The sequence below is a fragment of the Carassius auratus genome, chromosome 9 (genome assembly GCF_003368295.1).
Source record: "Carassius auratus strain Wakin chromosome 9, ASM336829v1, whole genome shotgun sequence".
NCBI classification, from domain to species: Eukaryota; Metazoa; Chordata; class Actinopteri; order Cypriniformes; family Cyprinidae; genus Carassius; species Carassius auratus.
This window is the reverse complement of record NC_039251.1, coordinates 1776430-1798673: the sequence shown is the minus strand read 5'-3', so window position 1 is coordinate 1798673 and position 22244 is coordinate 1776430. Positions and strand designations below refer to the sequence as shown.

The 22244-nt window shown below is 37.1% G+C and overlaps 1 protein-coding gene across 1 annotated transcript in view; it reads right to left on the bottom strand.

Moving 5' to 3' along the window:
- Positions 1 to 14992: 14992 nt before the first annotated feature.
- Positions 14993 to 22244, bottom strand: part of LOC113108170 (amine oxidase [flavin-containing]) — a 30367-nt gene continuing 23115 nt past the window's right edge. The window contains exons 5-15 of the mRNA XM_026271018.1: positions 21164 to 21255; positions 20934 to 21075; positions 19225 to 19374; positions 18088 to 18247; positions 17677 to 17773; positions 17545 to 17598; positions 17404 to 17461; positions 17209 to 17306; positions 17017 to 17128; positions 16484 to 16546; positions 14993 to 16387 (exon numbers count right to left, since the gene is read on the bottom strand). Coding sequence (XP_026126803.1) covers positions 16220 to 16387; positions 16484 to 16546; positions 17017 to 17128; positions 17209 to 17306; positions 17404 to 17461; positions 17545 to 17598; positions 17677 to 17773; positions 18088 to 18247; positions 19225 to 19374; positions 20934 to 21075; positions 21164 to 21255 — 1194 coding nt within the window. The 3' untranslated portion in view covers positions 14993 to 16219. The remainder of the gene's footprint in view (positions 16388 to 16483; positions 16547 to 17016; positions 17129 to 17208; positions 17307 to 17403; positions 17462 to 17544; positions 17599 to 17676; positions 17774 to 18087; positions 18248 to 19224; positions 19375 to 20933; positions 21076 to 21163; positions 21256 to 22244) is intronic.

The following is a 22244-nucleotide window of genomic DNA, read 5'->3' as shown; positions in this document are numbered from 1 at the left end:
AACAGAGATGACATAACTGAATTCAATGATGAACTGCCTTTAACTATCATTTTGCATTATTGAGACACTGTTTTCCAAATGAATGTTGTTCAGTGCTTTGGCGCAATGTATTTTGTTTAAAGCACTATATAAATAAAATAAAAGGTGATCCCATGGGCATTCAAAAATAGTGATGGGGCATAACAATGTTTGTGTGTGTGTGTGTGTGTGTGTATGTGTGTGTGCTCTTGTATTTGTGACATATCAGGACACAACTTTGTATAATGACATGGGTATGACACAGGTATTACAAGGAGAGGGTGACTTATGAGGACATAACCCATGTCCCCATTTTTAAAAATGCTTATAAATCATACAGAATGAGGTTGTTTGAGAAAGTAAAAATGCACAAAGTTTCCTGTGAGGGTTAGGTTTAGGGGTAGGGTTGGTGTAGGGCGATAGAATATACAGTTTCTACAGTCTAAAAACCATTATGCCTATGGGATGTCCCCACTTTTCACAAAAACAAACGTGTGTGTCTGTATCTGCTTCACAAGTACTTGTCTTTTCAAATGTTCATTTTATTTGCACATTCACTTACAACTATAAACCTCAGATCTTTGACTGCAGAGCAGGAGAACAGTTGGTGAGGCTGCAGAGATTTCCTCTAGTCGCTGAGCTGTGACTGAACTCAAGATTCAGAACCCAGCATGAAGACACCAACTGTTCTGGAACTGTGTGAACTGCAGAGCTGTAGTCGACAATCTTTTGGGTTTATTTCATGACATTATAAAACTGCTCTTCTTGGTCATGGTTTTTCAGTATTCATAACAGATACCTTTACATTATTGACAATTATGTGGGAAGAAAACTAAATTAAGTCTTTAATAATACACTCTCTATAGATCATCCTTTTAAAAGTATGTATGTATATATGTGTGTGTGTATGTGCGTGTGTATATATATATATATATATATATATATATATATATATATATATATATACCGTATATAAAGGGTTACATATATGGAATATATATATTCATTCAACCCCCTCACAAAAACTGATTTAGTATTCATTACAATTTATTTTAAAAAATGCAGACTCAGAATATGACGCAATAATAAAATGTTAAATAACACAAATGTAACTAATCCCATCTTATTAACCAATGTCTTTGCTGCCGATGTTTGATGATCCAGTTCAACCATAATAAGCAAAAAATTATTTTAGATAAACTTAATAATTGTGCTTCATTGTTTTTTTTTTATTGCTGATGAATGTTGAACCTTCCTCACTTGCGTTGTATTATACAGACATGAATTTACTTTTCCTTCATCCTGAGGTTTATTCATTAAATTTTTTTTATGTGAAAAGGCTTTTACATCTGCTATAAATAAAACTTCTTATGGAAAGTAATGTAATGCATTACCTTCCATAAAAAGTAACTAAGTAACATAATTAGATACTTTTTTAGGGAGTAACGCAATATTGTAATGCATTATTTCTAAAAGTAACTTTCACCAACACTGGAATGGGGAAGAAATGGGATTTAAGTGACTTTGAACATGGAATGGTTGTTGGTGCCAGACGGGCTGGTCTGAGTATTTCAAAAACTGCTGATCTACTGGGATTTTCATGCACAGCCATCTCTAGGGTTTACAGAGAATGGATCTGAAAAAGAGAAAATATCCAGTGAGCGGCAGTTGTGTGGACAAAAATGCCTTGTTGATTTCAGAGGTCAGAGGAGAATGGGCAGACTGGTAAGAGATGATAGAGAGGCAACAGTAACTCAAATAACCACTCGTTACAATTTATGTAATACACAAGTTTGCTGAATTGAATTGCTGAAATATATGAACTTTTACATTCTAATTTTTTGAGATGCACCTGTATATTTCCTTATATGCATTTTAATTAATTATATTTATTTTGAAGGGGAAAGGTTCAATTTGCACCTTCTTCATGATCCACTTAAAATAAATGAATAAGCTATCACAAACTGTTTCAAGGCTCATCCCACATATGTTTGAATCACATTTGACAGTTTACACACACTTTTCCTCATAAGCCTGGTTTTCTGTGATAAGCTGATGGGCGAGGGAGAAATAGACATGCTACGCTGTTTATGTGGGAGATGGATTTAATAACATGTCCATGTTTATCTTTCTGAGGTAATTATGATATGTTCTGAATCTAAACTTCCATCGGAAACAGGCTGTGATTAGAGTTACTGCTATAGGTGTCAAACATTTACCCACTTGTCCTACTAAATACAAGACAGCTGTAATCATGTTCTCTGGCACTCCAGAGAATGATTTACAATTATAACATATCAACATGAGATGAAGTGCTGGCCTGGGTAATGCAAAGTGATTATTTCTATGTATGTAAATATAGGCCTACATAAATACACAGATGATTCACTAGGATGCAGTAACCATGGACTCATAATGATGTGTTTTCACTGCAGAATGAATATTAAAATAAATGGTTATTGAAACTCTTGATTGTAACCATTTCTTAATACAAAGCATTAAAGGTCTCAACTACCTGACAGACATCACTGAAATAGATAAACTAAGAAATCAGGCCTGTTTCTCTGACAGACGCTTCATCCTAACAAGGTCTGCAACACAACCCATCACAAAGCACAGCCAAACCTCGTATTTTCTTGCCTTTTGTGATCCTTTGCCATGTTTATGTTTTGCCTTATGGAACCTGTGAAAATTTTCATTCAACATACTATTTTTAACGTTTACAATCAGTCCCTTCTCATCCATGTTTTTATGTTTAATCTGCATGAATAGCGCTTTTCGGTACAGTGGGTTTTCTGTGTGGGCGGGGCTAACAGACAAGGGCCAGAAAGCCAGGGCCAGAGTTGACAAAATGTAGTTAGGAGATAAGCAATTAAGTTTTAGTGAAATTTTGTAGTTTTCATGCGAACACTCTACTCTAAACAAAGTTAATAAGAAAAAAATCCCACTTAAAGGGTTACTCCACCCCAAAATGAAAATGTTGTCATTAATCCCTCACCAACCATGTCATTCCAAACCCATAAAAGCTTTGTCCGTCTTTGGAACACAAAGAAAACCAAATAAATGACTTTATTCAACAATTTGTCTCCCCTGTGTCCCTCTGTATCACTGTAGCGCCATTTTGGAGAAAACTTGAAATCACATCATACGACCCCCTTAAGAAATCATTATTTTTCCGACAACAGCCAACTCAATATGAGTAAGAAAAACATGATCTTTGTTGCATTATTTATTGCAGTAAACATTCTTGTCTTTATCTCTTATGTAAATTCAACTAGCTAAACTAGTTGAGACCGCAGCTGGAGCTGACATAGAGACATATCCATAAACTTTTGGTTTTGTTTCATGACAAGCTGCCATTGAGAATAATGCAAATGCTAACAGATGGTGTTCTCCAGGAATTACAAGGCCTCCTTGAAAATCAGTTTCATTGGTTATCGTGCACATCTCTTAATATGAAATGAATTCTTTGACTTGAATGAAGTCAGGACTGCTGTCTCTGCAGTATTTTAATCCCCACTCTGAACATTTTTAAACAATCAGCTATTGATTGCTCTGCAAATATTACTCAAGTATTATTCCCCACTCTAAAATCCAAAACGCTGTTAGACTCTGTAATCTCATATTGCTCAGACATTGTCAGCATGTTCAGCTGGTGAACTATAGGCAGGCATGCTTTTATGCACTCTTGCTCTCTACTGACTTATTTTCATTGCTTATCTCTTACAGAGTTCAGAGTGAGAGTTTGAAAGCTCAGTGCTCTATTTACCAAAGGAATATTCTTTGGAATATTTCACCTGTCATAAATAGATGCAAGCAAACAAGTGTCACAGTTGCTAGAGGGCTTGGAAAAAGTAGGATAAACTGCTGTGGCATAGCAAATCATAACAAATATAAGAAAACCGAATAAGTCAATAACTTAACAAATGAGATAAACCTGATAAGATTACCCTGTGAAAACTGTATTTACATGAAATCAATTATCAGGCATTTAAAATTCCTTTAAAACAGCTCAAATTATTTTAAAAATAGTCAGTCCCCGTATAGTCATTGTATAATTGGTACACTAACAGCACACCTAGAGAATTAGTAACCTGAACTGCTCAAAAAAACTGAAAAATGCATTTTCTTGTGGCATGTTGAAAATGAACATCCCTCTCTAATATCAATGAATTGTACACTTCTGTTTGTCCTTTGACATAAAAACCCATCAACAGAAAACCAATTATCCACCCACTGATATGCTGATGCTAATGACTGAGAAATAAATGAGTCTGACATGTAACTCATCCTGATTGATGTTGATCATTTTTCTCTGATGATCAGGGGGGTCTCACCTACTGCTAGATCTAATTCAGGCTAAAAACATCTAACTAATGGAGCGGGACGTAATTGCTTCCAAATGAAAAGCAGTGCAACCACAGGCCATTCACATTATGAGTCAAAAGACTTGAATGTGTTTATTAAGACATCTTTTATGCCTAAAGATATGCATTTATACAATGTGGTATTTGCATGGTTCTTCCGTTTGCAGCAGTGGATGTTGTTTTAAGTAGGCTTTTCACTGCTCTGCTCTTTTATTTTCAATGTTTTGGCCTGCATTACACTGCTTTATTGTTTGTTTGAGATTGTCGTTGTCCTCGTGAGCAAATCTGTTCCTCCAGCTTCTTTTTTTTCTCTTTGATTACTTCTGTTTCCTTGTGAATCTGCATTGTTCAGACCAATCCAATCCCCAGGGCAATGTCATGCATTGTTAATTTAGATTCACCCACTCTATTTCAGTAATGTTCTTTTGTTCAGGAGGTTTTACCCTTTGAGAGTATTCTATCTGATGTTGCAGCAAACATTTGTTTCAGTTCATCATGTGGATATCCCTAGAATGGTTTTACAGAAAGTACAAATCACTCTTTTTCCTGAGGGTGCACAGCGCATTTACAATGAGATTTGTTCACTTGGGTTACTCTCAAAAAGTCCTCAAACTCCTGATGAAAAACAATCCAACGTTTCTAATGAGAGGAGCATTTAGCATGAAATTGCTACTGTTGTCAGAAAGCAGTGGACAGAAAGTGATGTGCTGGTGCTGTCACTTCTTGTATGAGTCCTGACTGGAGCTTGATGCTTGATGCTTGAAACTAATAATTGTAATGACTGATTAAGAAATAAATGATCAATGTTATGTTTAATGGGAGGGTAAATGGCCAAATATAGGCTAGATATAAATATATATACTGTAGACTAAATATAGTATAGTAAATATAGTATATAGTAATATATTAATGGTATATTAGAATTATACAGAATAATATATTGTTTAAATATATTACAATATATAAAATTGCTGCTTTTCATATATTTAAATATATTTGACAAAATATTTACTTATATATCAATATATATATATATATATATATATATATGAGGATGTGATAAAATATGGAACGTGTATATATGGCATGTGTAAAAATACATTGACCATATATTCATGCAGTATATACACACACATATTGAAATAGATATCGCTTATATTTAACAATCATTTATGGTATTGTAGCGTATCAGACCCGAACCAGACAAATTAAAGAGTCGATCAGGACCGTGGTTGAAACACGAGCCGAATTTCTCAGAAAGGCAACAGGATGTTGTAAATCATTCCTAGTGCCACAAGTCAGAAGCAAGATAACCAACCAACCAACTCTTTCACATAACAGCTTTCAACATTAACACCACTAGAACAATTATTTAAATTCGGGGGAAGAGATTGTCAAATTTGGGGCAAGTAATCAAGATTGGTGGTCAAAGAGACGCACATCAGACCACCACATGTGAACTCATGAGAGTAAACAAGGTCATTGGATTGAGCACCTAGCAGAACCAGACTGAAATTCCTAAGGGGACCTTTTAACCACTGGTCTCCACAGAACATCCTTATGTTGTCAGAGAATGGCACAGGAACTGTCTTTTATAGATGTAGATAGACCAAAATGAACTTAAAATTACCTATAAATGAATATCAGTCCTTTGCTTAACTCCATATTTATTTATATTTAACCCACACATTTGACTTTCATGTTTATAATCACTTATTGTGTATGTCTTTTAATAACTATTGAATAACTTAAAGATTCATATTCATGTTTAGTATGTATGTGTTTGAATCTGGTTGCTTGAAAACGTTTCTGACCATCAGTTATTTGTCAAATGTATCATATTCTTGTTATAGGAATCATGTCCAAAATTATACCGTGCAAGAGCAGGAAAATTCAGCTCATGTGCTTGATAAGATAACATCTGATTTATGATACCCCGAAAAAAGACAATATCTAATTGGTCAAGACAACATTTGAGGTGTGGCCAAAGGCCAGTTTAAATACTCAGGACACCATCAACTTCGGCTTTTAGCTTTTAGCATTTGCTTTTCAGCTGCTGCTTTTAGTCATGACTTTTAGCGTTCTCTGAGCGCGGTTCCAGTGTGCTTCGCCTGCACGCCTGCTGCTACTTAGCCACGATGAATAGAAACACCACCTAGTCTCGTCAAACTTTACTTCTGTTCTTTTACTTTAGTTTCTTTTCTTTTCCATTTGAGAGTTTCGTGTTCTGAGTTAAGTTTTGTATCACCATGTCTCAGAGTCTGATCTCGAGTGCCCGTTCAACTACAACCAGCCCACAGCTCTGAGAGCCCCTGTTACACAGGCAACGCAAGTACCTCCAGACTTTGATCTATACTGGTGTATCTAATATAATTTTAACCTCATTGAGGAACTCAATGCAAGGATAAATTAAAGGTACAGGTTGTATGACCTGCCACTAGAGGGCGCACTACCAAACAATAACAATCGCGTGGTTTGATGAAGCTAAGAAGGAGCGTGGAATAATGGGATTTGTTGTCTTCTACCCAACCGCTGACGGCCATCAATCAGCCGGAAAGATAAATCATGGATTTAACGCGAGTTCAACAATTTGCGCGAGTAGATTACATACAAAGTCAATGCAAAGACAGGATCAGACTATGGATCAGACGCGTCCTCGTGCGGGTCTAGAGATGCGATGCCCCGCGTTTGGCGTCTATGCCCCATAATACTAATCTTGTAGATCGTTATAATAGCATACGTTTTCTGTAAAGATACGAATCAAAACAACTCACCTGTCGAGTAAAACACAAGCGAGATCGGCATCTCTTTCTAGTTGAAGTTTGTCGCAAAGCTACTTCCGCATTAGTCCATAATACAAATATCATGGTGGTCATGTGGTTTCTACGTCAGTAAAGGCGGAAACAAAGGGTAACTAACGTCATTGACAGGCGACTGCACTGCCCCGTGTCACTGTTTAGAATGGGAATTTTCTCATGATTTACAAGTAGTTGAAAACATTAGAGATATTGTTAGTAATCAGCTGGACAAAATATATAACACTAGCCTTGTGATTTTTTGGATATTTTACTTCAAATATCTTACAAAGTGTACATATATAAATGTATATTGAAAAATATAAACTCTAGTTTCCAATATATGGAAATGTATTATGTAATATATTGCATTTTGCAGTATATTACCATATATATTTTTTCATTAGGATGTTTCCGTTGTGTTGCGACTTGTTTCTTTGTGTTGTGCACTGAGCCACCTTAGCAAACACTAAAATCAACTTACTGTGCATAAGTAAAAAACTGAAATACCATTGTTCTACTTGCTAGCTCTAAGCTTTACTCACTAATTCGACATCAAACAAATTATTGCAGATGGCAGACAGGTGCATATGTGACACATTAGCAGCCACAAGAGTTCTGATGCATTTGAGAAAGTTTAAACTGTGGGGACACATGTTTCAATGAAATGCATTCCAATAATGAAAGCTAATCATAGCCTATTGTGCAGTATGTCACGCATAGATGATTACTACTAAATATGAGAATTCACAGATGATACTTTTTTCTATTCTGAGCACAAATGCAGAATGGTTGAAACAGCAAGTAGCTACAGTATGTTTACCCATTTGAAAAAAAAAATGTATGCAGAAAAAAAAAACCTTTGCTCTTTCTTACCATGAAAAGCATTTTTAAAGAACATTATATGTATATATTACATATACATTATATTACTTTCTTCTTTCAGACAATCAGAGTTTTATAAACCCAATTCGAAAAAAGTTGGGACACTGTACAAATTGTGAATAAAAACAATGCAATGATGTGGAAGTTTAAAATTTCAATATTTTATTCAGAATACAACATAGATGAAATAATAAATGTTTAAACTGATGTATTTTTAGAAAGTTTGCATGGTTGAAATTCCCAGCTATGATGAGAAAAGCATCAGGGTGGGCGGTCTGCTGCTCACTGATGTGCTGGTAAAGTTCATTTAGTGCATTGTTCCTGTTGCTGTTGTTGTTGTTCGGGGCAATGTAAACAGAAATGGCTGGTACTTAATAATCATAAACTCCACCAGGGGTGAGCATTGTTTGCAGATCACGACAGCATCGCAGCACCGTGCATCATTGATGTAAACACAAAGCTGCTTTTCCTCCCGCAACGAGAACTCTGTCCGCTCGATAGCATGTCACGCTTACCCCTCTTCTGCTTCCTCTCACACCGCTTGTGGCACCTCTGCTGTGGGCGAGATGCAGTAGTAGGGGTTGGTGATGATGTAGGCCTCTGGAGCAGACCGAGGCCCTGCAGCTCTTCGGCGTGCACAGAGTTTAACTCTAAAAATTTGGTTCTGCTGACATCCAGCAGAAACTCACAGCTGTGTGTGCACTTAAATACAAGTAAACGCGACTCACAAGACAAAAACATGAAAACACCGTTCTGTCAGGAGCGAGAGAAGCCGCCATCGTTTGTAACTGGGGACTGAGGAGACAAGTTGCTCAAGTTTAGGAATAGGAATGTTGTCCCATTCTTATCTAACACAGGCTTCTAGTTGCTCAACTGTCTTATGTCTTCTTTGTCATAACTTGCTTTTTATGATACACCAAATATTTTCTATGGGTGAAAGATCTGGACTGCAGGCTGGCCATTTCAGTACCTGAATCCTTCTTCAACGCAGCCATGATGTTGTAATTGATGCAGTATGTGGTCTGGCGTTGTCATGTTGGAAAATGCAAGGTCTTCCATGAAAGAGACAATGTCTGGATGGGAGCATATGTTGTACTGGAACTTGAATATACCTTTCAGCATTGATGGTGCCTTTACAGATGTGTAAGTTGCCCATGCCACACTCACTCATGCAACCCCATACCATCAGAGATGCAGGCTTCTGAACTGAGCGCTGATAACAACTTGGGTTGTCCTTGTCCTCTTTAGTCCGGATGACATGGCATCCCAGTTTTCCAAAAAGAACTTCAAATTTTGATTTGTCTGACCACAGAACAGTTTTCAACTTTGCCACAGTCCATTTAAAATGAGCCTTGGCCCAGAGAAAATTCCTGCACTTCTGGATCATGTTTAGATATGGCTTCTTTTTTGACATATAGAGTTTAAGCCAGCAACGGCGAATGGCATGGTGGATTGTGTTCACCGACAATGCTCTCTGGAAGTATCCCTGAGCCCATGTTGTGATTTCCATTACAGTAGAATTCATGTACGTGATGCAGTGCCTTCCAAGGGCCTGAAGATCACGGGCATCCAGTATGGTTTACCAGCCTTGACCCTTACACACAGAGATTGTTCCAGGATGATATTATGCACTGTAGATGATAACTTCAAACTCTTTGCAATTTTTGTCTGAGAGACTCCTTTCTGATATTGCTCCACTATTTTTCGCCGCAGCATTGTGGGAATTGGTGATCCTCTGCCCATCTTGACTTCTGAGAGACACTGCCACTCTGAGAGGCTATTTTTATACCCAATCATGTTGCCAATTGACCTAATAAGTTGCAAATTGGTCCTCCATCTGTTCTTTATATGTACATTTAACTTTTCTGGCCTCTTATTGCTACCTGTCCCAACTTTTTGGAATGTGTAGCTCTCATGAAAACCAAAATTAGCCAATATTTGGCATGACATTTCATGTCTCACTTTCAACATTTAATATGTTATCTATATTCTATTCTGAATAACATATAAGTTTATGAGATTTGTAAATTATTCCATTCCTTTTTTACTCACAATTTGTACAGTGTTCCAACTTATTTGGAATCGGGTGTGTATTATAAAGTACCCTTGCTCTTCCAAGCATTAGAATAGGAGTAAGCAGGTGTTTTTTGTTCAACAGTCCAAAAGTATTCAAATAAAGCATGCACATTCATAATAAAATGTGCCTTACATGGTACTTTGGATGCTTTGAGGGTCAGTAAAACTTTTTTTTGGAACTAACCCTTTGTTTTCTCATGTAGATTATAAATATTATTTGATTTCTGTCTTTGCATTCAGTGTTTGTATGTGAACATGATTTCTTGTGTGTATGGTCATGTTGCTATGGCCTGCTGTTCTGACAGATTCTGGCAACATCTCTGTTATATAGATGCAGACTCATGATAGCAAGTCCAGGGAAGAAGTGAGGATCCCCCCTGCAGCCGCTGGCCAATGTTCAGCTGTCTGAACTCACACTGTGCTTGTGATTAACTCCTCACTGGTGCTGCCTTCACACATCTCTATCTGTCTTGTCACTTCTAAACTCCCACTCACTGCTCTCATCTGTCAGTGAGCCGCTTAAGACTTGCTCAGACATATGTGTAACGGATACACAATGAATTGCTGCCCCAGTTTTAACTTGTGGACACATTCAAATCAAGAAACTATAGCGAATTTAATTTGTAAATGACCCAGAACAATAATTTAAAATAAAACTAGAAAACAGTGGGAAAAACAATGACAGAACATTATGAATTAATGTTGTCTATAAGAGTCTTCTGGTTAATATGATAACATATAAGTCATATATATAAAAATGAATGAGCAGGTACCTTCCTAGTGCTAGCTTCTTTTGACACACTTTATTTTAAGCAGCACCTCAGTTTGTCTGTGGAACTGCTGACCCTTTCTCCAGTGGGTTCGTCCAGTGCCTGAGCTTCTGTTTTCTTTATTATAGAACTCACATTTTCATTATGGGCCAAATTATTTGCACGTAACATTCGACCTCCTTTGTTTGCCTCTTTCATTCAGAATCACTCTGGAGACACCAAATATGAAAGACTTAATTAGCCCAGCAATAATGTGACTTAAAGCATGCCTTCAGTGTATCTCCAGCAGAATGGACTGTACAGTATCCAACCATGAACTGTGTTTTCCAAACCAGGGATAAAGCGTATTTGCCGTACGATTTATTTAGTTATTTAATTATTGAATTAATTAAGTATGGCAAAATGTGTTTCATTGAAAAATCCCTATTGATTTATTTATTATAGTATGACAAACAGGTGGTTTGATTTTTCTTTATGTATATACAGTATGTACGCACATACATGATTCTGCATTTTACTGTAAAGATTAAATTAAATCCAAATTTCAGTCAATTTCTAAATGTTGCGGCTTTTACTCCATATCTATGGGTTAAAACCACTGATTGACTAATACTAAGCCCTGTTCCTCAAAAAGTCCTAAAATACTCTTGTTACATTTCAGAACAAAAATTGTACAAGCATAGATCAAGAAGAAAATGGAGCTGAAAGAGAATTTGAAGTCTACCAAATACCTCTTTAAGACTTTTTAGTTTAAAGTTGGATTGGATTTACGACACAAGTTTGATCGTATCGCTTGAACGAATGAAAACAGTGTCAGGCTGTGTGAAGGAAAGGCACAGGAAATTATACTAGATATTTATAGATGACATTTACGGTCTCTTTCACTCCATACTTGATGAAAATAATTCATACTCAGATGGCGTCATATACAGTATGTTGTGGGGCATGTATGGATAATCTAGGAGCCATTGAAATGATGAACTGAAACACAACATTTAGTGTGATATCATCCATTTATCTCGGCAACCAGCACACGATTTGATCCAACAGCAGATGGTAAATGTCCTAATGTTCAGCAGTGGGACATTTAGACAGCACTCTTAAGGCTCTAAATATTCACATGTGCCTAACCCACACATGCATACATACGCACACAAACAAACAGAAGATTCATCCTCAAAGAGACTCACCTAGCTGGGAGATCTTATTCCAGCACAAAAGATTAGTACATCATTTGAATGCTAGAGGGAAGTTTTTCATTCCCCGGTCAATCAGGACATGAGATGCATTAAAAATGAACAGTCTCAATTCAATCAGACGCTGGTTTGTGGTCTCTCACGGTCCTAAATTAAATCCACTGCCTAAATAAAATCAATCCACTGAACATACAATTGAACTTTAATAGACCTTGAATGGCTGACATTTGCCTACTTGGAGCTGAAAGAGAATTTGAAGTCTACCAAATACCTCTTTAAGACTTTTTAGTTTAAAGTTTACTTATTCAGCAAATAAATAATGCATGACTAAATTGTGAATGCTGTTAAAAAGATGGTGGCAGAATTCAGAGCATTTCCACTGATATGAACTCTCGAAGATCACTCTAATTCTAAGGTTTTCAAACTTTAGAAGCCCTCCAAGACATCAAGAGAACAAATCAGCATCTCAGCATCAGTTCATTTAGTACTGATCAAATAGTATGTCAAATAGTTGCATTAATCATTAATAATAATAATAAAAACTGTTATTCCAACAGCAAATAATAAATTAGCTGAACAGTAGGCTTTGCAGTACATCAATTTATACAAAGTCGGTCACAGAACATTTCCCATCCAATCAGAGTCAGAAGAACTATGGTATTTATTTAATTATATATCTATGAGATATAGGCTGCAAGACTCAAAATGCTTCAATGATGCTCGTGCTTTTGTATAACATCCTTTAAAGGGTTAGTTCACCCAAATATTACAATTATGTCATTAATGATTCACCCTCATGTCGTTCAGAGCCCGTGAGACCTCCGTTCATCTTCTGAACACAGTTTAAGATATTTTAGATTTAGTCCGAGAGCTCTCAGTCCCTCCATTAACAATGTATGCACGGTATACTGTCCATGTCCAGAAAGGTAAGAAAAAGATCTTCAAGGTAGTCTGTGTTCAGAAGATTAACGGAGGTCATTAATGACATAATTTTATGTCTTTGTCTGGTCATTTTTTAATGCATCTTGCTTATAATTTCCCACAATCCCGAATAGACACACAATAGTCACAGCTGAAGGGGTTTCAGGCTTTTCTCTGAAGAAATTATACAGCGCCTCGTACCTTATTCCTTAATACAGTGGCACATAACAGTTTAGCATGAAGGCTAAATTCTTATAAGGACCCCAGGTCATCTCTAAATTGTGTCTTCCGGGAAATTTTCTTACTCCTTTTATGTGGGATTTGCTCTCCCCCGTTTGATGATGTTTGGTGTTGCAGCTTCTGTTTCACTCTCTCCTCTCCACTCTGGAGGAGAGACTTATCCAGTGCTTTATCGCACAAATATATTCATCCCCTCCACCCCCCCTCTGCACTTCAACCCATTTTCAGCATTCACAACTTCAAAGTATCATGAGGCGCAGCAGCATCCCTTATCGCTACACAACAACTGATGCTTCGCTCCTTTTGAACTTTCTTAGCTATGATGGTGAGAGACATTGTAGGGAGTGACGACGAAGCGATAACATTTGGCAGATTGGCGAGGCGAATATCTCGTTTCCTAATTTCTCGCTTATCAGTGTTTTCATAGAGCAAATATTATTCGATTTTCTATTCATATGGCCATTGATAATCTGCATTTCCTTGCCGAAACGAGACAAAGGACACACTCGAATGAAGGCAATTTTCAGCACGTGCTCAATAAAGTTTTTTGCCTGAAGAAAACAACAAATATTTTATTTTTAAGCATTTTTAACAAGTCATAATATAAAAGAAAGACAGAAACACACACAGATGGGGGGTAGGTACAATTATAGTTATGACTGTGAGACATTGGCACCCTCTAAGGGTCAAAATAAGTGGTGAAGATTCTATCTATCTATCTATCTGTCTATCTATCTATCTATCTATCTATCTATCTATCTATCTATCGCAAACGTTGTAACAGTTTGTTAGATGTTAAAAAAGGAAGTGCATTGCCTATTAACTTGTATTTCCATGTAACCCAAGGAACTTAAATCAGTGGATAAGTTCATGTCCTGCTGTGGTGGAAATGAGCTCATCTCTGCTGGAAGAGCCTCATCTGCTTTTTTCCTTGAAGGATGACATCACACTAATCAAGAAGCTTGTGACTTTAAAGGGGAGTAATTCAGATGAGAACATAGCAATTATCCCAATAACAAAAGAACGGCATATGCATGGTCTGGTGGTAAATCACACACTTTTATTATCAGTTGTGGAATTTATACAAAGAGATCAAATAATGCAATTACAAGACTGGACCATTGGACATTGTGATACTTACACAGACAAAAGGGGCTTGATCGAAGCAGGGCAGCTATGCAAACTGAAGCAGGCAACGACATATTTTAGGGAAACAGGGCCATGTTATGTGGTTTCGGAAAAGCATTATCAGAACACACACAGAGGCACAATTCACTAGCACACCAGGTGGAGGAGTTACAGCAAATACAACATGTCAGGACAAAAGTGTCACCACATCATTACAAGTTCACAGTGGACCAGATTCTAACCAAAGATGTAGGTCACAGATAGAAAGCTTTCTTATCAAACATTACAGTCAACAGTCAGGAGCCTCTGATTCTGTCAGTCCTGGATCATCTGTGGCTTCTTCAGGAAGCAGTTGTGAAAGCTTTCCATTGTATGCTGATGACTGTGGGTTTTTTGAATGGTGCTTCAATGCAGATTTATCAGTCAAAGAGCTTCACAAAGCTCTGACTTGTGAAAGGAGCTCGTTTTTAGAAAGCATCACCTAAAGCAGCCAGTGACTGACCCAGAGACAATGTTCAAGACTGGAGAAGCTCATCAGCACAGAGGCACTTGAGAAATGAGGAATACTACATCAGATTAAGGCACCACAAACAACAGTTACAATGCATCTTTGGAACAACAAAATGTACACACTTCAGGTTTACACACATAATACATTTTATTTTCTAATCTGTATGGGGCTGCATGACCTTTTCAATTAATTGCAATTATATATATAAGAGTGTAAGAATGGCATATACTTTAATAAATCATCATACATGATGGTATAATTACTCTGTAAATAATATTGCACAGGTTACTGCTATGAAGGTGAGGGACACTTCTCTATCTATCTATCTATCTATCTATCTATCTATCTATCTATCTATCTATCTATCTATCTATCTATCTATCTATCTATCTATCTCAAGATTGATAGATGAGGGGAAAAAAGAAAAAGACAAACCATTGAGATAAACAGGTTTTACATTTCTCTCCAAATTAACATTTAATTACGTTTTATCATTTTTATTTTACTATTAATAATATACTATGGAATTGGAGAACTATTAAACAATGGATGGTTGAAAACAAATTTATATTTCAAGTATACATGAAAAACATTGACGATGTAAAAGTACATTCAAATGCTTTCATATATGATTCAATCACACAGCAGCTTTTAGAAATTATATAAAACACTGGGACAACCTTCAAATCAGGTCTCTACGACTGATAGACTTCACTTTGTACTACCAGACACATAAAGCCAGTATGTACTAATTGTTGTGTAACACTGTATGTTGAGAATCAATAATGAATGTGATATGAACAGCCTCTGCTTCTCTCACAAATGATATAGTGAATTGTGCTGAAGCTAATACAGCTTCTGTGTTGTGTTGTGTAGTGATCTAGAGAAGATATTCTCAAAGTATCTGTTATAGAGTACCATAAAATGCATTGCTAAATGCTAATCTAATCTCTGTAATGTTAACTTCAATATTTCGGAAGGTTAATTAACGAGTTCCTGAGAACAGCACCTGAAATTAGCAGAGGTAATCAATAAGACTGGTGAAAAACACACACGCTCTCACAAACATAATGAATGGTTGTGGAATGTCACACGTTCGGTTCCTTTAATGTGGCTAATGAACTCTTTGACAGGGCAAAAATTCCCACATTAACAATTAGTAGCTACTCATTATTCCATAATAATCACTTGGTTCATTTTTAACTATGACTGAGCAATTGTATGTCAATTCTCATCTAAGTAACCATGCCACACACCCAGGCAGCGTTATGACCGTGATCAGGTGAGTAAACGCCACAATCACAAGGCCAGCTCAGAGAACAGGTGGAGAAAGTGGGAGGAGCCCCTTCTTGTAGGCGACCAATCCTGCTGCTGTGGCCAGACCCAGGAAGGAGGACACGCCCATCAATTTAAAGAATCCCCCAACCGATGGCAAGTTTCTTTCCCAGAATGTGGTGACAAATGGCCGGGCCGGGACATCCTGAGGAAAAGTGTTCAGTGTAGAATTTGTTTGAGATCCAAAACGGAATTATATTTAACTTTCTTAAGTGCATTCAAAAGTGCAATTTTTTTTTACCAATGATTCAGGCTCTGACTGCCAGATCTGACTCGCATGGAGTTTTCCCATTGTACACAAAATCTGGAAAAGAAAAGCATACGGCATTTTGAGTTTTTCCTTTAAGTAACAGATGGCAATATTTAAAATCAGAAATTAACATTTACATGAAAAGCATTTAGAGCAAATGACAAAAAGTGACCCCTACACCTTTGTACAAACAAGAGCTAAATTAGGACAAGCTAATACAGATACAAGAAACACTTGTGGTAATAAAACAATCCAACACAATTATGCATAAGAATCCAAGTACTGACAGATGTGTTGGAAATAGAAAATGAAGCATGAATATATGCAAAAAATGAAGTAGAACTAAACAGATTGTGACACATTGTTAAATAGATGGTTTAGATAGATCCTATTGAACATGCAAATAATGGAATTCAATGACAGATTTTCAAACCCGAGAGCTTTTTGTTTCCTGCATTGATATATTTCCTGTTGAAACAGCAAGTTTGGGCAGAAATTGTTTTTTTCTTGGATCTTAGCATCACCTCTCTACTGGCTCTCTCTCCAGCTTGCACGGCCCCCTCCATGTAACCGCTCCACTCTGTGGCCGTTTCAGTTCCTGCAAAGTACAGCCTGCCCACCGGCTCCCTCAGAACCCTGAAACAGAGACAAACGGTCACTTCTCGTGTCAATCCATCAGGCTAGCATACTGTCGAACCATCTGGAGGTGCACTAACCTGCCATACTGTGTCATGATACCAGGGGGGAAGTAGGCCGTGTAGCAGCCACCAGAGTACTCTTCCTCACACCAATTTTTCTCCTCATAGTGCACAGGCTAAAGAAGACACCACCACAAAAACAAAGCATGAAAAGTTATTAAAATGATAAGACTAGAGGATAACAGAGATCTGTGACTGGTCATGAAGACTCACATTTAATGCTTCTTCTGAGCCAAGCACACGAGCATAAATCTCACAGATCCTTCTCTTTCTGAAATGATTGACAATATTCTGGTAAGAATAATCATTTCAGCACAAAGTGTGCACAGGTGCAGTGACAGTTTACATATATACCTTTCCTCTTTCGTCAGGCCGGCTAATTTCCTGCATTTTCGTGCCAGGATGAAACTGTAAAGAGAAGGATCTCATTTATATTTTTAGTCATTTATGTTCATCCTATGATAGAAAGCTCAGTGCTTTATTTACCCCATTATAGCAGGCACAGACCCATCGGGCTTAGTGTCGTCAAGAGTGAGACCAATAGGTGCTTCCTCCTCCTCAATCACCATGGTGCCACAGTACCCTGAAAAAAACAAAATAGCCTGGGTTAGCAAACACACGTCATAGCCAGTGTTAGCATTGTTTACATACATAGTTTTTAATAATATTTTGAATGAGCTTTTATTTCTATATCTTCAGTTTTCATTTTATTCTTTTCATTTGTATGAATCATTGAATGTTCTTTTATATTATTTTGATATCATATTTGATATCATATTTATCTATTAAGCTTGTTTCAGAATTATTTCAATAGTCAATGCCACTTCAGTCCCAAGATTCTTTTGTAATTGGCTTTCAAGTGATTTATGTAATGGAAAGTGGACAAGTGATACAGACCCTTCTTCCTCCAGAAGTTCTCTTTGTAGTACACCATGCACTTGATGACGGAGCCCATGGGGACTCTGTGAATGAGCTGGTTCCTCAGAGGCGGTAGCTCAGGGTTGAAATGGATTTTTAAGTTCAGGCTTGGTGGTATGGCAAGTATAACATATTTGGCCTACAAGAAGAGAGAAAAAGAAAATCCATAAAAAAGACCTATTTTGCTAATTCATCATCATTTCAGATAGTTAAGTGTTAAAAGGACTCTTTCGGTAAGTTATATGAGGCATGATCAAACCCTAGAAATCATCAGCACTGTGCCCATTAACAACGTATTTAAAGTGATTTTTTTGGGAATGCCACACATTAAAAGGTCCCTTCTATCTGATGGATTTCACTGAAATCACATCAGTCTCTGTTACCTTTGTATATAACAAAAAGAGTTTTAATGGATTCACAAGATCAAAACCTCTCTGAAATTGCATGGAACCAATTTGCTTTGCCATAACAGGAATACATTTCATGGTAAAATATTAATAATACACAGAGTATTGGTCTGTCTAAGCGAATTCTTACAAACCCACAATTTTGAACAGTAGTGTGTATATATATATATATATATATATATATATATATATAAAGTTGAATATAGTGGTTCCAGTGTCGTCCCCACTGTTCCTCCCCAGAGGTTTAAGCAGCTCTACAGCAGCCTTTAATAAGCTTTCAGCACAGGAAAGAGGATGTGGCCAGGACAGTGGGATGAAGAGTGGCTTACTGATTACAATCCACCAAGCTTATACACATATATGGTGATACATACTCCAAAAGTGGGACATTTGTTTTAGCATGAAATAATCTAAAGTGCTACTTACTCAGAAGGAGCTCTGTCACTAGCACACTACCATATTACCATTTATGTGGTATGTATATTGTGTGCATATTATGAATAATTCTGTACTTGCACATAATATGGGGTATGATTTGCTACTTACAGAGTGGAAAAACGTGCAATTTGTTTCTTAGCTTTGCATTCTTTTCCATGCTATGTTTTGATTATTAGTATGCATTATAAACTTTGTAATGTGCTGGAAGCAGTATGTTAATAGTCCATGCCTAATAGGACATAGCTATGGAGAGATTTGTGCACATTCTCACCTTGTATATCTCCTCATTAACGGTCCTGACCTCCACCAGGTCTCCAGTCTGGTCAATGCTGTAGACAGCTCTGCCCAGCTTCACACGGTCACCCAGCTCTCTCGCCATCGCCTCACTGATCTGATTGGCACCTCCGGCAAACTTGCGCTCCTGTCATATTGGACAGTTTTCCAGACTTTAAAATGTAACAGAAATGATCAGTTTAACACAAATGAACACTCACATTTCAACAAGGACTGCAATTCATTAATTCGCCAATAGGGGTCTCTGTCTCTCAGAGGTAGAATCATGACAGAGTTGTATAATGCTGCCCACCGTGCACATTTCTTACCAGACACATTAAGAATATAAAACAGGCTAAAGAGCAGTAACAGGCAGATCAGAACAGTTTATTGACAATGTCATTCCATAGGAAATTAAAGATAAAAGACGTAACATGTTGTTATCAATTTAATAAAACAGAACTCGTATTTGCTTTATTTGTGTCCCATCACATTTGCTAGAAATATCCTGCTATAAATGTGACCCAGATACAGTGGCCACTATTTTGGTTTGTTACATAATCAGTTCAGTGACACAGGAATGAATGGGTATGACACAAGGCAGCCTCTCTTGAGATGTGTATACTATAATTATATACTATAATCAAATAAATTGAAAAAAAAAAGTATCATGGATTAATAAACAAATTGAATATACTCCCCTATAAGGAGTATTGCAGTGGCTTAACTGAAAAATTACAGTGAATACTTTACACATTATGACTGGGAGAAACAGTGATAGTTTGTTTTAAGGTCAATACTGTTTTACCATTATTCTCACTTTTTGTTACTGGTTGTTTAATGTGAGGTCTACCAGTAGATGGCACCAAGTGATATTTTCTTTAATTATAATAAATAGTAATATTAATATACTAAAATATTAAATAAAATCTTGTATAATGATCTAGTTATTGTGTCACAAAGCAAAAAAAAAAAAAAAAAAAAAAAAAAGAAAAATTAAACAAAAATATCATAAACAAACACACACACAAAAAACCTACACTGTATTGTATCTGTCATAAAGTATTGGTTGAGAACAAAAAGCTACAATCTATCACAGACATCAAACCTGGCATGACATGTCTGACATGAATATATATAAATATGCAGTTTGAATATTTCTAAGTGAATGCTTCCTTTAATCCTATGTGACCCTTCCTCTCTACCTGTAACAGCAAAACATTTCTCTTTCTTCCACAGAAAGTCCATTATTTGCCTTTCAACATACCCATTTTGAGAGCTGTGGTTAACTAAATTAGGAGTACAGACTGACAATGACTGTTGGACTTGGCAGGACCACTGGATTGAACATCTACAGCTTGATTTATATCACTATTTCTATCACCTGATTTCCTGGCCTGCCAATATTTCAAAAAAAAGACGCTGTTGAGTGAGGACACTAAACCCCCCCCCCCATCTCTAACTCCCTCGGCCTGCCAATCTCTCACTCTCCCACAGATGTTAATTATACTGTAAACACAAGCACTGGTGCAGTAAAAAAGCCATAGAGATATGCACAAACATGCTGCGAAAACATTAATGTCGTGGAGTTGGCATATAATTAACTCTGGTCTTCGACAGAGAAATAACCAACCGAGATAACAATATACAAACATTACACAACAGGTCTACAGTTTCTTGAAGCTAATCTGTTGTTTAAAGGCTTACCTGGCCCCCATTTGTGGTAGAGAAGATCCTCATGGTGCCTCCACACTGCTTGATGTACCAAAGGAACCACAGAGCAGACACCTCATGGGGCTCGGAGGTCACGTTCACATTGACGAACAGAGTGGCAAAGCGACGAGCAGAGCTGCAAGTAACCCGTGGATGAAGAGCTATGCCATCAACAGCCAATATGCCACAACAATACCTGATATTAATTGGTCCATTCTCTGTACCTGGTCCAACAAATTTTGTCAAAGAGTTGCTGCATGGTCATCTTGTCCCACTCTTCTGCGTGAGGGGCCCTCCATGGAGCTTCTTTAGGAATCTAAAGTGCACATTTGTGATCAGGGACTCAGTCTGTTTATTCACTTGTATTAATTCTGCTTCCAGTTCCAATAACGATTATTTTTAAGAAACAACTAAATTATATTGCCAAAAATAAATATAAAAACAATTCTGGTAAAAGGTGTTCATTTTTTATTTTTTGCCCCTATTGTGGATTTTTAAAAATTACCTTGCTATGCAGTGTGTGTAACACAGCTTAAAGCGAATGAAAACATCCTGCAAATTTTTGCGCCAATATTGCGTCTCGTCAGCCGCGTGACAGCGCCAGACTTTAGATCAGGTTTGAGTAGATCTATGGTGCAGGTCATTTTTAGTTCCTCAAAATAGCAACGTGCCAACACACCTCTTTTTTAGACCAGCAAGCCCATGGGCACACAAATGCATTTGTCATTTAAACAGTGCAGTGCAGGATGGGAAAATGAGAACTGTGAAACTAGCAAAAACACTTGCGCCGCACATTGCGCCATGTATGATAAGACCCATTGTCTCTCAAAAGAAAGAGTCCACTCTGAATCATTGAAATTATTTGTTTTTAAAACTAATCCCAAGCCATTTCATGTTGATGTCAACATGAGACATTAGCATACTTGCCTTCCCACTTGTTGTTTTTTTCTGTCGATATGAATGAAAATGCAAATTTATTTTTTGCCACTAGGTGCTGCTTTTGGAGCAGTAAAAATAGCAGTTTCCCTGGTAACACTGTACACAAAGCAGCACTGCACTCAGAAACTCAGCTTTATCAGGCATTACAGGCATGATGAAATTACAATGAGACCAATCGGACCAATCACTGCAGATTAGTGTCACGCAAAGGGGGATTTTGGAAAAATGTGTCGTTGAAGAAGTATGGTAAAAATAAATGCATATTATAAGAGAATGAAAGTGTTTTTTGACCTTGCATGCATGTCACCCTGTTGTTCAGGGACTCAAATAAACAAAATATGAACATTTCATTACCCATAATAGGGG